Source organism: Cetorhinus maximus, chromosome 9, assembly GCF_964194155.1.
Source record: "Cetorhinus maximus chromosome 9, sCetMax3.hap1.1, whole genome shotgun sequence".
NCBI lineage: Eukaryota > Metazoa > Chordata > Chondrichthyes > Lamniformes > Cetorhinidae > Cetorhinus > Cetorhinus maximus.
In genome coordinates this window covers 28,194,009-28,208,099 of record NC_135887.1, presented here as the reverse complement: position 1 = coordinate 28,208,099, position 14,091 = coordinate 28,194,009, and the positions used below count along the sequence as shown (strand labels likewise).

The window sequence follows — 14,091 nt, the reverse complement described above, 5'->3', positions numbered from 1 at the left end:
TTAGGGATGAGCAATAAATGTTGACTTTATCAATAACTTTGGTTGGCATGCTGTCAAGCTGATGGGGGTCTTGCCCAGGAGTTGGAGTACCTGTGGGGAACTTCCGTCAGTTCTGTGGGGGAGGCCCGATGTAATCAAGTGGCCAGTGTTGGGCCTTCCCCGTGACTGAGGTCCCGAGCAGTGGAAAACCAGCCCACCAAGAGCTGCCAGCCAATCAGAGGCTGGCAGCTTCTCATAGCCACTAGGGCCAGCCGAGCAGTGGCTGCTGCCATCAATGCACCCACCAGAGGTCCAGGATCATCATGGAACCCCAGGCCAAAGGTGAGTGATGGAGATCGCAGGTCGGGGTTCACAGGAATTGGAGACAAGGGTAAGAGGGGTAGTTTTCAGAGCAAGCACCACCACCATCCCCCCACCCTTCCCGATGCCAGGTCCCTTTATCATGCACAGAGTGCCTGACTATGAGGACCCCTCCCCCAGGAGAGCACTGGCAAAACTCAACAGGATTTGCCAGGCGGCCTTCCAACAGTAAAGAAAAGCCATGCGGCCCCCATTTAATTCCTGAGCCACCATTAAATTGCAATGGGATCAAGAATAATGGGTATCAATTGGTTCACGAATGGGCCTTAATCCTTCCAGCGATGTCGGGAATCCTGTGTCAGCCCCTTCCGCCCTCTTACTTAATCGGGGAGATTTTGCTGTTGCCCGGAGACTGACATGGCGCCTCTCCCATGGTTAAGTGGCTTGGCCACCAAGTTTCCTGCTGCAATGGGCTGCATTAAATCCAGCCCTTCCACATCCATGCAAGAATAAAAAGAACTCATGTAACATGTTGTGGCTTCTCCTCACCTCACTTCTTCATACTTCTTCCCTCTGTAAAATGTGCTTTTCTTAATCAAATACAGCAAAATGATGTCACAGATAAATGCACCCTGTAAATGCAAAGCAAAGATGTTTATACAATATATCTATGCACTTATAGTATTTATAAAATAACAATGAACCTGGATTGCAAATAATTAATGAAACTGAAGCTCCAATAGGTTGAATTCACTCCTACTTGTGAAGATTCCTCCAGCACTGCTGGTTATTAATAAGTCCAGACATCAATGTCACTGGAACAAGATTTGGAACTATAGCTATTTCACCACAAAGAAGGGCTTCCATTGCATGATCCCTGTCATAGTGCTGACTCCACATCACACCTATCTACTGTATTCCCATTCCCCTACACTCTTTAATATTTTCTTTCTTAAAATGCGTGTTTAATTCGCTTCTAGATGCTGTGATTGATTTAACTTCAATAGCCGCATGCAATAACATGTTCCTTATTTTAATGGTTGTGTTAAAACTTTCTTCTATTGCCCTCCTCTTATGCTTTTAGTGCCAGCCACGGCTCAGTTGGTAGCACTTTCACCTCTGAATTGCAGAGTTCCAGTTTCAAGTTCCACTCCCGAACTTGAGTATAAATGTCAAGGCTGACACTGGGGGAAGTGCTGTCTTTTGGATGAGACATTAAACTGAGGCCCCATCTGCCCTCTAAAGCACTATTTCAAAGAGAAGCAGGGGAGCTCCCCCCGCTGGGAGCACCATAAGTGTTTGGCACTGAAAAAGCAGGCAGCAGGAGTTACTGACTATACTTAAAACTGCACTGCGCTTTTGTCCCTTGTAGGCAACTCCCTTTTCTTATGAAGGTATAATCATTTTCATAATATCTTTCTGGTTTATTGTAAAGTAGGTTTTTGGGGGTTTGTGTTGTTCTGGCTGTGTGTGTGATTTAATTACATTTTGTAGCCAAGCAGACTGCATAATGTGCTAATGTGTAAATATGGTTGGGGTCTTAGCATGTAAGGTGTAAAGGGAATTTGCATTTTCAGATAGATGAAGGGGGATTTGAATTTCAAAGGGGTTAATGAGAATAGTAGCAACATAGAAAGATTATATTTTGAGGAAGGTAGAAGTTCCAAAGACATATGGAAACAATGGAATGTACATATTAAAAAGGGAGACATATGTATAAAGGGGAATGAGGCTATATGCCAGGAGAAGACATTATAAGATCTAACAGAAGTGTGAGAAGCTTCCATTATTTGTGCATACATCTGTTGTCTACAGAAACCAAAGCTGGAAAAAGCCACTTTGAATTCCACTGTCCAGGGTATTGCGTTAATTTGCTGGATCTATTTAAAATCCAAACTCTATCTTTGGGCCATTGCCTTAAAGGGGGTGTAAGTGGGAGTCAGGTTAATTGGGGATTTTAGGAGTTGTTATAGTAATAATTCGTAGTTCTATGTAAGTGCTTGAAATCTTCTCTTTTGTTAATAAATATTTTAATTTTAGTTTTTAAAAAAATCTCTAAAGTCTTGGTGGACTTATTAATTCTGAATTCAGGGCACGCATCTTGAAATAAATACAAATTGCAAAACCGTTGTGATAGTGGGATCAAGTTTCCCTCATGGATTCGATCCGCCTGGCACACATCATTCGCCGTATCATAACACTTTCAAAGGACTCAATTTTTTCAAAGGGTTTACCCAAACCACCTGTTGCAGAACTTCACTGAGGAGTGATCTTGGGCTTACATGACACTAGGGAGTGATCCTGGACATATAAAATGCTGGGGAGTGATCTTGAAGTTTGGCCACACTGGGTTGGGGTGGTTAGGAAATTAATAGAACAGGGCATGTTGTGAGTTTTGTCCTACTGGTAAATTCTCAGATGTAGTCAACAGTGGAGTCACAGATAAATCTTATTATCATTAGTTTGTGGGGATGCCAGGGCTAAAAATGAAGTTGATTTAGAATCATTATTTTAACTCCTTCTGACCAGTGGAAACTTGGCAAAATGGGAGTTAAATTGAGCAGTACATTTTCCCGCTCCATACCTTCTAACACTGGGTGGTTCAGGACACCTTCTAAATCAGTTAGAGGCCTGATTAATATATATTGCTTAGGGCCTAAGAAGCTTTCAGAATTCACTTTTTTATTTTGGGAAAAGAAAAGAAAACTGAAGTTAAGATGTGGAAAGACATTGGCCTGAAAATTCGCTAATAGATGCCCACTTTTGATTGCAAAGTTATAAGAAATGAGTGCCCTAGTAGGGAGTGCAAAATGAAAAATGAGGTGAAGACAATCGTTAGCATTTGAAGAATGTTTTGTGTCAGAATTGATGAGGGAAGTGCAAAAGTGAATTAATGAAATGCCTCGGTTTAGATTTGGCCCAAATGTTGTGTTTCTTTCTGTTTAGAATATTGTAATTTCACTGTTTCCTCGTCTTACTTTGTAATATCTATTGGGACACAGGAAGAGTCTGAGCGCAAGGTGGAAATGCTGCCAATTTATCAATCTCACTTACAAAGGTCACCAAAACACAAGACGACTAGGGCAGCAAGGATGATGTTTCAAGAATAGGCTCAATGTTATGCAGTAATTGAATAACTCAGGAACTCCAGGGTTCAGAGCCTGGAAGGATACACTTAATCTTCCAAGGTGAATAAAATAAGAACACATTGGAAGGTGTGGAGAAAACAGGAAATGGCACTTGGATGAAAATCAAATCGCCAGAAAGATCACTCATGCTTAAAAAGATCAATCGCCTAGTCAATTTCTTTTTTAGTACGATAATCGCAGAGTGCTGTACTAAATTGCACGTCTCACCATAACAGTCTTGGACTGTAAGACCATGTTTGTTCAGCAACCAGTAAATATCATCAACTATTCTGCAGCACTGTCACCTGTTACCTCAATCAGCACATATCAGGGAGAAACTTTGGACTAAAAATAATTCTCAACCTCCAGAACTAGGGGAATGTCATTCACGCCCACAAATATTAATAGTAACAGAACTTACCACTCCCATCAGTGCAAGTCCAGAGCCGATATTTATCACAGTGGGTATGATGCTAAATTTACCAGCCTGCAAAAATATCACAACATTTAAATCTAAGACAAAGTTTACATACAATACATAGAACAGCGTACAGTTCTGGTCACCACATTGTAGGAAGGATGTGATTGCACTGGAGAGGTTGCAGAGGAGATTTACCAGGATGCTGCCTGGGCTGGAGGGTCTGAGCTATGAGGAAAGATTGGACAGGCTGGGGTTGTTTTCCTTGGAGCAGCGTAGGTTGAGATGGGACCTGATAGAGGTGTATAAGATTATGAGGGGCAAAGATAGGGTGGATACGAAGGCACTTTTTCCATTAGTAGAGTGGTCAATAACCAGGGGGCATAGATTTAAGGTAAGAGGTAGAAGGCTAAGAGCGGAGTTGAGGAGAATTGTTTTCACCCAGAGGGTGATGGGAGTCTAGAACTCACTGCCTGAAAGGGTGGTTGAGTCAGAAACTCTCGTAACATTTAAGAAGTATTTAGATATTCACTTGCATTGCCATAGCCTCCAGGGCTATGGGCCAAGTGCTGGAAAATGGGATTAGTGTAATCAGATCTTTGTTGACCGGTGCGGACATGATGGGCTGAATGGCCTCCTTCTGTGCTGTAAATGTCTATGAGTCTATGGGTCTATAATACATTACAAAAAGATTAATTGAAACTTTAGTAAGCCAAGTGTTAAAGTGTGACAATATCAATTCCTATTATACATTCTCTAAAGCCACAATTAAAAAGTTGATTTCGCTAAAACAGACAGCTGTAGTATTGTCTTACATTTGCATGTTCACATTCAATTCCTGCACTAGTCAAGATCCTTGATAGAAATAAAAATAATTACCATGATTATTATTACAGGCAGTGAGGCAAGTGTATTGCTCATAGGCCGCATAATGGTTCGCATATGTTTGTAATGATGATGAAACTGTCAGCGCCACCATCATTACTGTGTAAAACTGACACCAACTTCCAGCATTCACACATATGCAGTTAAATTTGGAAATCTGCAAGTTTGGCTGTCAAGGTTACTCTGATCTCCACAGAATGTCCTGTTACACTCTTCACTGATGGCATCAACATAGAATCAGTGATTTGACTTAAACTTCAACAATTTGCACAGCATTTTCACTGGAAAGAGGAATGAAACTGTTAGGTCTTGATTGATAGGAATAACTGTGCTAGACATTTGATAAGGCCCATTAAAGGGTGAGGAGCTCATGGTACTTGTTTAAACCATGATTGATGGAAGCAGCGTGGGCAGATGCAAACTTCTTGCAGCCTGCTCATCTCCTTGATCCTGGCAGACAGCCCAGTGTTAAAAATCCTGCTCAGGAGCTGCATGCTCAGTAGAGGGCCCAGGTTCATGCAAGGCTAGCACCAACTAAAGGTCAGGCAAAATACTGCAGACACTGGAAATCTGAAAAGAAAACAACAAATGCTGGAAAAACTCAGCAGGTCTGACAGCATCTGTGGAGAGAGAGAGACAGGGATAACGTTTCGAGTCCGTATGACTCTCCATCAGATCTAAAGGGAGGTAGAGATGTGGCGAAATATATACTGATTAAATGGGTGGGACAGGTGAAGCTGGATAGAAGGCCAGCGAAAGGTAGAGGCAAAGGAGAGGTGGCAAAAGATGCCATGAACAAAACGTCAAAGAATTGCTAATGGTGATGGTACTGGCTAAATGAGGTGCTAATGGTGACATTAAGAAAGCAGAATGTGATAATGGCCGGACCAGGGTGAGCACTCTGGAAAGTGACAGATGGCCCTGGTGGGGATAGGGTGGGGTGAAGGGACGGTGGTGGGAAGAGAGATCTTAAATAGGCTAAAAGCTGGGGATAAAACAATGAATGAAAATGGAAATAAATTTTAAAAATAATAATAATGAAAATAAGTGGAGAAAAAATTATTAATAAAAATTTTAAAAATAAAAATGAATATGGAAAAAAGGGGGAATGGGGATGGAGGAGAGAGTTCATGGTCTGAAGTTGTTGAACTCAATGTTAAGTCCGGAAGGCTGTAAAGTGCCTAGTTGGAAGATGAGGTTCTGTTCCTCCAGTTTGCGTTGAGCTTCACTGGAACAATGCAGCAGGCCAAGGACAGACATGTGGGCATGAGAGCAGGGTAGTGTGTTGAAATGGCAAGCGACAGGAAGGTCTGGGAGAGACCAAACACAGACTGGATGACCGTTTTGCGGAACACCTTCGGTCAGTCTGCAAGCATGACCCAGACCGTCTTTTAGCTTTTAGCCTATTTTCGATCTTTTTTCACCGTCCCTTCATCCCACCCTATCCCCACCAGGGCCCTCTGTCACTTTCCAGAGTGCTTACCCTGGTCCGGCCATTATCACATTTTGCTGTCTTAATGTCACCATCAGCACCTCATTTAGCCAGTACCACCAGCATCAACAACTCTTTGACCTTTTGTTCATGACATCTTTTGCCATCTCTGCTTTGCCTCTGCCTATCGCTGGCTTCACCACTACCTATCCAGCTTCACTGGTTCCCCCATAAATCAGTATATATTCCACCACGGGAAAAATGCTCCCCCCGTTGGGGGGGAAGTGCGGGAGTGGGCTGGTTGGGCGTGCCTCTGATCGGCACCCCCGATCAGGGGCGTGCCGCCATTTTACGTGGGTGGGTCGATTACGGCCCGTCCAGCGTGATGTCCGCCAGGAAGCACTATGCACTCCCTGTGCAGGCGGGTGGATTCCCTCAGCCGGGAGTGTGCTCTTTCGCGCATGCGCATGACAAAGCGCACAGATCTGCCTGAGGCTAAGTTCTGCCTCAGGGAGGTCGGCTCCAAATTAAAATTTGCAATACAAATGATAGAAAAATTTCCCTGACATGTCCCCTCAGGTGACACTGTCACATGAGTTGGGACATGTCCATAACTTTTATTGAAACCTTTATTAAAATTTTAAATACTCTCATGAAACCTCATCCCGCCCATGGATGAGGTTCCATGCTTTTTCCGAAGCCCACCAGGGCTCCCGGCCTGCCCGCCAACCTTAAGGTTGGACAGGCAGGTCCATTAATGGCTTTAATTAGTTTTTCAATAGCCTCAATAGGCTGTTGACAGGTCGGCAGGTGCGCAGCTGATTCGGCTGCGCCCCTGCCGACCTGAAAATGGAAATGACGCAGGGTGACGTTGGGAGTTCCACCCAACATCATCCCATGTCATTTTGCATGTCAGCAAGCGGGCCCTGCCCCCGCTCACCGACCAGAAGATCCTGCCCCACATCTCTATCTCCCTTTAGATCTGAAGAAGAGTCATACGGACTCGATATGTTATCTCTGTCTCTCTCTCTCCTCAGATGCTGTCAGACCTGCTGAGCTTTTCCAGCATTTTTTTGTTTTCGTACCAATTAAAGTTCGCCTGCTGCCTTCTCCCTGCCTCATCCTCCTGTTCCTCCTCCTCTTCCTTCACCTCCTGAGGTGGTTATCAAAGCCCTGGTGACAAGGGCTGTGGTCTCAGGATTGCCAGATTGTGGAGGACACAGCAGACCACCACAAATTAGAAGACACTCTCTGTGGGGGATCCAACCACCCCCAGCCGAGTGACCCATGCATCAGAATGCCAGTGGTCTACTCCGTCATGTTCCTCATTGCAGCATGACTCTCATTGTAAGAGTGCGTTTGCATGTGGTCGAATAGTGGAGGTCAATCATTAGCACATGTACAACAGGTAACCCTATTTTCTGAGCAGCCACCCTCTGGTTCAATATGGTAGCTAAAAGATGGCAGGAACAGCTGACTGATGCAGCATTGTGACTGCTGCCACAATAGCAGGAATTCACCAACATGATGATAGTCTGGATGATCTCGCACCGCAACTGCACACCTTCAGGAAGTGGAACCCCTTGTGGTCATAGAGTATCTCCCCAGTGGGATGCAGCATCCACAAAGCCACTTGTTTCCTGCGCTATTGGGAATCTCACCATCCTGGCAAAAATCACGTGCCCACTCTTCCTGCTTCTCTCTGTTTAGAGAGCAGATGGTAAAGTTCCCTTTCCTTAGGTATGGGGGTCTCAGTAACCTCCCGGATGCAACAGCAAACTGCAATATGCTAACAGTGCTGACTCCAGCCTGGAAAGATCGGCTGATGTAGAATTTGACGGCCACCGTGACTTGACAGCTGGCAGTGCCATCCTCAGCCCACTCTATGATTGCATGTTAGGTTTGAGAAGATGGCACAGTTTTGTAACCACCTTTTTGGTGAGGTGCAGCCACCGCAGGTTCTGCTCCTGGCTGAAGTGGAGGTCAGAAATGTGTGCTCTGAATACCTTAGGACAGCGAAGCCTTCTCCCTCTGTGAACAGCTGCTTTTCTCTGCTGCCTCAACTCCATTTCGCCATAATGTTACAGCCCAAGAAGAACTGCAACTATCACACAATGACTGGAAGCAAATGTTGTGCTCAGGGACCTTTAAAACTACCCCAGTCATAACAAAAGTCTAGTATCAGTCCCTTCTTACTGAAAGAACTTCTGCCAACCCAAAACTTCCACTAATTCTGCAGCAGCAAAAAGATAGTCAAAAACACTCTGCGGAAATTTGAATGGCGATGCCTTTAAATAGCATTCTTGAGGGTTCCTTGTGCAGCTGAAGGCATGCTCAGCAGCTGTGTGTGGTTAAGAGAGGGTGTTAACAGGACTTTCAAGATCCAAAATAGCAGGTAGGATACTAAATCAGTATTAGGTGCTAACTAACAACACAACCCAATCCACCCTGCACGTGTCCAGCACATACACAGGATGTGCATCAACGTACCCTTCAAAACATGGCAATTGGCACAAGTCATGCCAGAAGTCATCTGGAGTAGAACCCCTGCCATTTTCTTCAAGACCTGGCTCCCGCAGCATTGAAACCTGCGGAATTATATGAACATACGAACAAGGAGTAGGAGTAGGCCATTCAGCCCCTCAAGCCTGCTCCGCCATTTAATAAGATCACGGCTGAGCTGATAGTAACCTGAAATATGCTTTCCACCTACCCCAAATAATCTATCATCCCCTTGCTTACCACGAATCGATCCAAGTCTGCCTTAAAAATAGTCAAAGACACCTGGTGGGATTTTCTGCACCCACCCACTGCCACGATCTTCTGGTCCCGCTGCAAGTCAACGGGCTTCTGGCTGGAGCACCGCCTCGCCTGCAGTGGGTCCCGCCCATGACGGGGCTGGAAAATCCTAGCCACTGCTTCCACCGCCTTTTCAGGAAGAGAGTTCCAAAGACTCACGACACTCTGAGTGAAAAAATTACCTCTCATCTCTGTTTTAAACAATGACCCCTAGCTCTAGATTCTTTGACAAGAGGAAACATCCCCTCCACATCCACCCTGTCAAGACCCTCTTATATGTTTCAATCAACTTGCCTCTTACTCTTCTAAACTCCAGCGGATACAAGCCTAGTCTGTCCTACTCTGCAATCTCTCACCGTTTGGATAATATGCTTCTCTTTCATTCTTCTTGCCGAAATGGACAATTTCATATTTTCCCACATTAAACTCCATCTCCCAGATCTTTGCCCGCTCACTTAACCCATCAATAATTATTTGTAGCCTCCAAATGTCCTCTTCACAGCTTAATTTTCTACCTATCTCTGTGTCATCAGCAAGTTTGGCAACCATCCCTTCAATCCCTTCATCCAAATCATGTATATAAATTGTTAACTGTTGAGGTCCCAGCACTGATCCCTGTGGCAAGCCACTCATTACATTTTGCCAACATTTATGGCACAGCGGATGGTAAAATGCTGAGCTGCTCAAATCCCAGAGGGAAACTTGAAACAGCTGTCACAACTGTTTTGCAATTTGTATTTTATTCTGAGATGCGTACCTTGAATTCAGTAGTAATAAGTCCACCAAGACTTAGAGGGTTTTTACAAAAACTTAATTAAACATTCATTAATAAAAGAAAAGATTTTAAGCACATACATAGGTCTACAAATTACTTTTATAAACCAGCCAAAGTTATAATCTCAACTCCCGGGAATGTCTTAGCAACTGCCAAAGCCATATTGCAGTCTCATCACTGAAAAAAAAAACCTCATACCAACTCCTGAATTCAAAGTGCTTCTCGTACTTGTACCCTTAAGATTCGCCAATCCCAAGTCAATCGAGGAATTTCAAATATATCCCGCAAAGAGCCCCCAATTTTGTTATGGCTCAGCGGATGGTAAATGTTGAGTTGCTCAAATCCCAGAGGGAAACTTGAAACAGCTGTCACAACTGTTATGTAATTTATATTTTATTTCAAGATACATGCCTTGAATTCAGTAGTAATAAGTCTACTGAGACTTAGAGGGTTTTTACAAAACTAAATTAAACATTTATTAATAAAAGAAAAGATTTTAAGCATATACATAGGCCTACAAATTACAAGTATAATAACTTCTAAGGCCCCTAATTAATTGGCTCCCAGGCACACCTCCGTTAAGGCAAGAGTAAAACAAAATATAAGTTTAACAGACCCAAGCAAAGCACACAATACCCTGGACAATGATACTCACAGTGAATTCTCTTAGCTTCGGTTCCTATCGACAGCAACTTGATGCCCAGAGGCTGGAGGCTTTTCACACTTGTGTTAGATCTTAGAATGCATTCTCCCTTACACATAACCTCATCTCCTTTATACATGTTTCTCCCTTTTTAATGTAAATTCCATTGTTCCAATATGTCTTTGCAACTTTACTTTTCTCATAATATAAATCTTTCATTATACTCATATTATCAGTAACCTTTGGGAAAAATAAACACACTGTTTGGCTTAGCCTCCTTTAGCTAGGTGTAAAATCCTACCATCTGTTTGAAATTCAAACTACTCTAATTTATCTAAAAATGCAAATTTTCCTCACACCTCACATTCTAAAACTTCAGCCATGTTTACATATTTAGCATTTCAAACCTAGCTTCCCTTTTGATAACTCAAAAGCTCCAGGCCAGCTGTCTCCAATTGAATTAAATTTCCCCATGCCAACAGACACACATCTACACAGAGAAACTAATCCAAACCCCACTATATATATACCTCACATAAATTACAGCTAGAATTTCAGAAGATGGAAAGAGAGAGAAAGATAGGGAAGCTCAGGAAAGAGAGAAAGAAAGAGAGAGACAGAGAGAGAGAGAGAGCAAAGGTATAGGAAATGGAAAGAGAATTCCAGCTCCAAAAATTAGAAATGGAGCTAGCAGCTCAAAGGGAGAGAGATAGACCAGACAATTGGAAGCGGCAAATTGGTGGGGTGGCAAATAGTGAGGAGGATAGCCTTAGATTACAGGAGGATCTAGGCGGGCTGGTCAGATGGGCTGATCGGTGGCAAATGGAATTTAATCCGGGTAAGTGTGAGGTGATGCACTTGGGAAGGACAAACAAGGCATGGGAATACATGATGAATGGTAGGACCCAGGGAAGTACCAAGGATCAGAAGGATCTTGGTGTGCATGTCCACCGGTCCCTTAAGGTAGCGGGACAGGTAGATAAGGTGGTTAAGAAGGCATATGGGATACTTGCCTTTATTAGCCGAGGCATAGAAAATAAGAGCAGGGAGGTTATGCTGGAACTGTACAAAACGCTGGTTAGGCCACAGCTAGAGTATTGCGTGCAGTTCTGGAATCCGCATTAGGGTGTGATTGCGCTAAAGAGAGTGCAGAGGAGATTTACCAGGATGTTGCCTGGGCTGGGGAGTTTTAGTTATGAGGAGAGATTGGAAAGACCAGGGTTATTTTCCCTGGAGCAGAGGAGGTTGAGGGGGACATGATTGAGGTGTATAAAGTTATGAGGGGCATAGATAGGATAGACAGGAAGGAACTTTTCCCCTTGGTGGAGGGATCAATAACCAGGGGGCATAGATTTAAGATAAGGGGCAGGAGGTTTAGAGGGGATGTGAGGAAAAATTTTTTCACCCAGAGGGTGGTGGGAATCTGAAACTCACTGCCTGACAGGGTGGTAGAGGCAGATACCCTCAAAACATTTAAGAAGTAGTTGGGTGTGCACTTGCGATGCCATGGCATTCAAGGCTATGGACCTAGTGCTGGAAAACGAGATTAGAATAGTTAGGTACTTGTTTGACCGGCGCAGACTCGATGGGCCAACGGGCCATTTCTGTGCTGTAGATCTCTATGGCTCTGTGACTCTATGGCAAGGGAAAGTCTCTCCCTAGCCAGTATCACCCCTTGTCCCCCTAACCCGGAACCATTCTTTGAAGCCCTCAGGTATGCTAGATTTATTCCCAAATTTGAAGAGAGCGATGTGCAGTCATTTTTTACCACCTTTGAGAATATAGCAGGACAGCTAAACTGGGGATTGGAAATCTGGACATTTTTAATTCAAGGGCAGCTGTCAGCGGGATCCTAAGAGGTCCACTCCATGCTGACTCCTGATGTGCCCATGAATTATGAGCAGACCAAGGCTGCCATCCTAAGTGCCTACAAGTTAGTCCCAGAGGCATATCGCCAACAGTTCCAGAATGCTCGTAGGAAGCCCACACAAACTTACATCGAGTTCAAAAGGCTAAAACAAATCATGTTGGACCATGGGTAAGATCCCTAAGAATCCCACGCATGTTTGAAGGGTTTCATGAGTTAGTACAGTTGGGGGAATTCAAAAATTGCCTACCCTCCAACCTGCGAATACACTTAGAGGAGCAGAGAATCCTCACAGCCAGGAATGCAGCAGTCAAAGCAGATAGCTATAGCCTCACCCATAGAGCTGGAAACTCAGGCAGCCCCTTTCCAATCCATTCCTATCAAAGAGTAAGGGTGATGCCTCATGTAGTTAATAAGCCACCAGGAGGTAGAGCAAGAGCTGACCATTCTCCAGAGAGTAGTAGTTTCCTAAAATACACAGAACCTATCACGCAACTGACCAGCAGAGGGACTCCAACCAGACTGGACTCCATGTTCACCTACCATAATGCAGAATTGCAAGGTGACCAGACAGAGTTAACCACCCAATTTAAACTGATCCACAAACCTCCACCAGGCTGCAGAACTGTGGACATATCCGGTATGGATGTGGGTGAGGCCCCTGCTAGAAGGCCATCTTCCTATCATCCAGGCCCAGAAAGGTTGGCCCAAATTCAGGGGCCAACTGCCTGCCTGTTGCCATGCCACCCAAAGCACCTAGCACCAGAAGCTGGACCTCTCCAGTTGTGTTGGCGCCTGGGCCGGACCCTGAACCAGAATCCCCTAAAGAGGCCAAGGTCCCTGTAAAACACCTCGATCTCCTGACCCTCAGCCTGAACGCAGCCCCTGGGTCCAAAGGGTGGAGGAGCGGCAGCTGGACATCCCTGGGTCATCCACTCAGGGATCTCAGAAACTGTCCTCTCCCTCTGAGACCCCTTTGCCTGGGACCCCCTCAACCTCGTCCTCTGTCACCGCAAAGGGAACAGCTGGCCCACAGGAGGACAGCCAAAGCAAGCCGGGGCCCTCAAGGCCTTGAATGTCCAGAGGACACACACCAAAGTCATCAGAGGCAACAGGGCTAACTATTGCACAGGCTGTCTCCACCCCTGCTGCGGATGTCAGGGCAGCACCTAGAAGAAGTGATAGGACTAGAAAAGTTAAGAAATTCTGATCACAATTGGTTGCACAGGTGAACACATTTTGTCACTTTATAATCTGAAAATATATTCACTTTCACTGAATAATGTGTAATGTTGTCTTTCAGCTTCATTGACAGGCTTTGCGAGTCCTCCCACTCCATCCCCCCCACTAGCAGTTCAGCTACACGCAGCCAGCACACGAGTGATTCTGGAGGGAGGTGTGTGTGTGTGGCAGGGCCTTTCGGAGCCTAGTGCAAGCTCTCTCCCATGCACGTGAAGCCTTTCTCCATCACACACATCTCACTGTCCCAGCACTTTCAACACTGCCTGCTGGGATTCTCTTTCAGTTGTCCATCTGAGCTGACCTGTATCTCCGCCCACCCACTGATCACACTCCCATGCTGCACCTGTGCCCGTCCAACACGAGGCTCTGCTCACTTTTAATTTAACAAACATGGTCGTGGTAAAGATTTTCATGAGCTCCCCCATCCTTTCCCCTCCCCCAGTCACCCATGTTCTTTCCCCCATCACTGTGAACCCCCCGGCATCACCTTCCACCTTCCGCACCATCACCTACCAACCTGAACTCTTGTCTTTCCAGGATGTCCAGGTGAACGTGCATATTCCCGACCTTCCTGAGAATCCCACCCCTGTCCACATTAACTT

General features: G+C 44.9%; 1 protein-coding gene across 1 annotated transcript in view; it reads right to left on the bottom strand.

Moving 5' to 3' along the window:
• Window positions 1–14,091, bottom strand: part of p2rx5 (purinergic receptor P2X, ligand-gated ion channel, 5) — a 132,112-nt gene that overhangs the window by 7,313 nt on the left and 110,708 nt on the right. The window contains exons 10-11 of the mRNA XM_078547835.1: window positions 3,850–3,915; window positions 850–932 (exon numbers count right to left, since the gene is read on the bottom strand). Of these exons, the coding sequence (XP_078403961.1) occupies window positions 850–932; window positions 3,850–3,915 (149 nt within the window). The remainder of the gene's footprint in view (window positions 1–849; window positions 933–3,849; window positions 3,916–14,091) is intronic.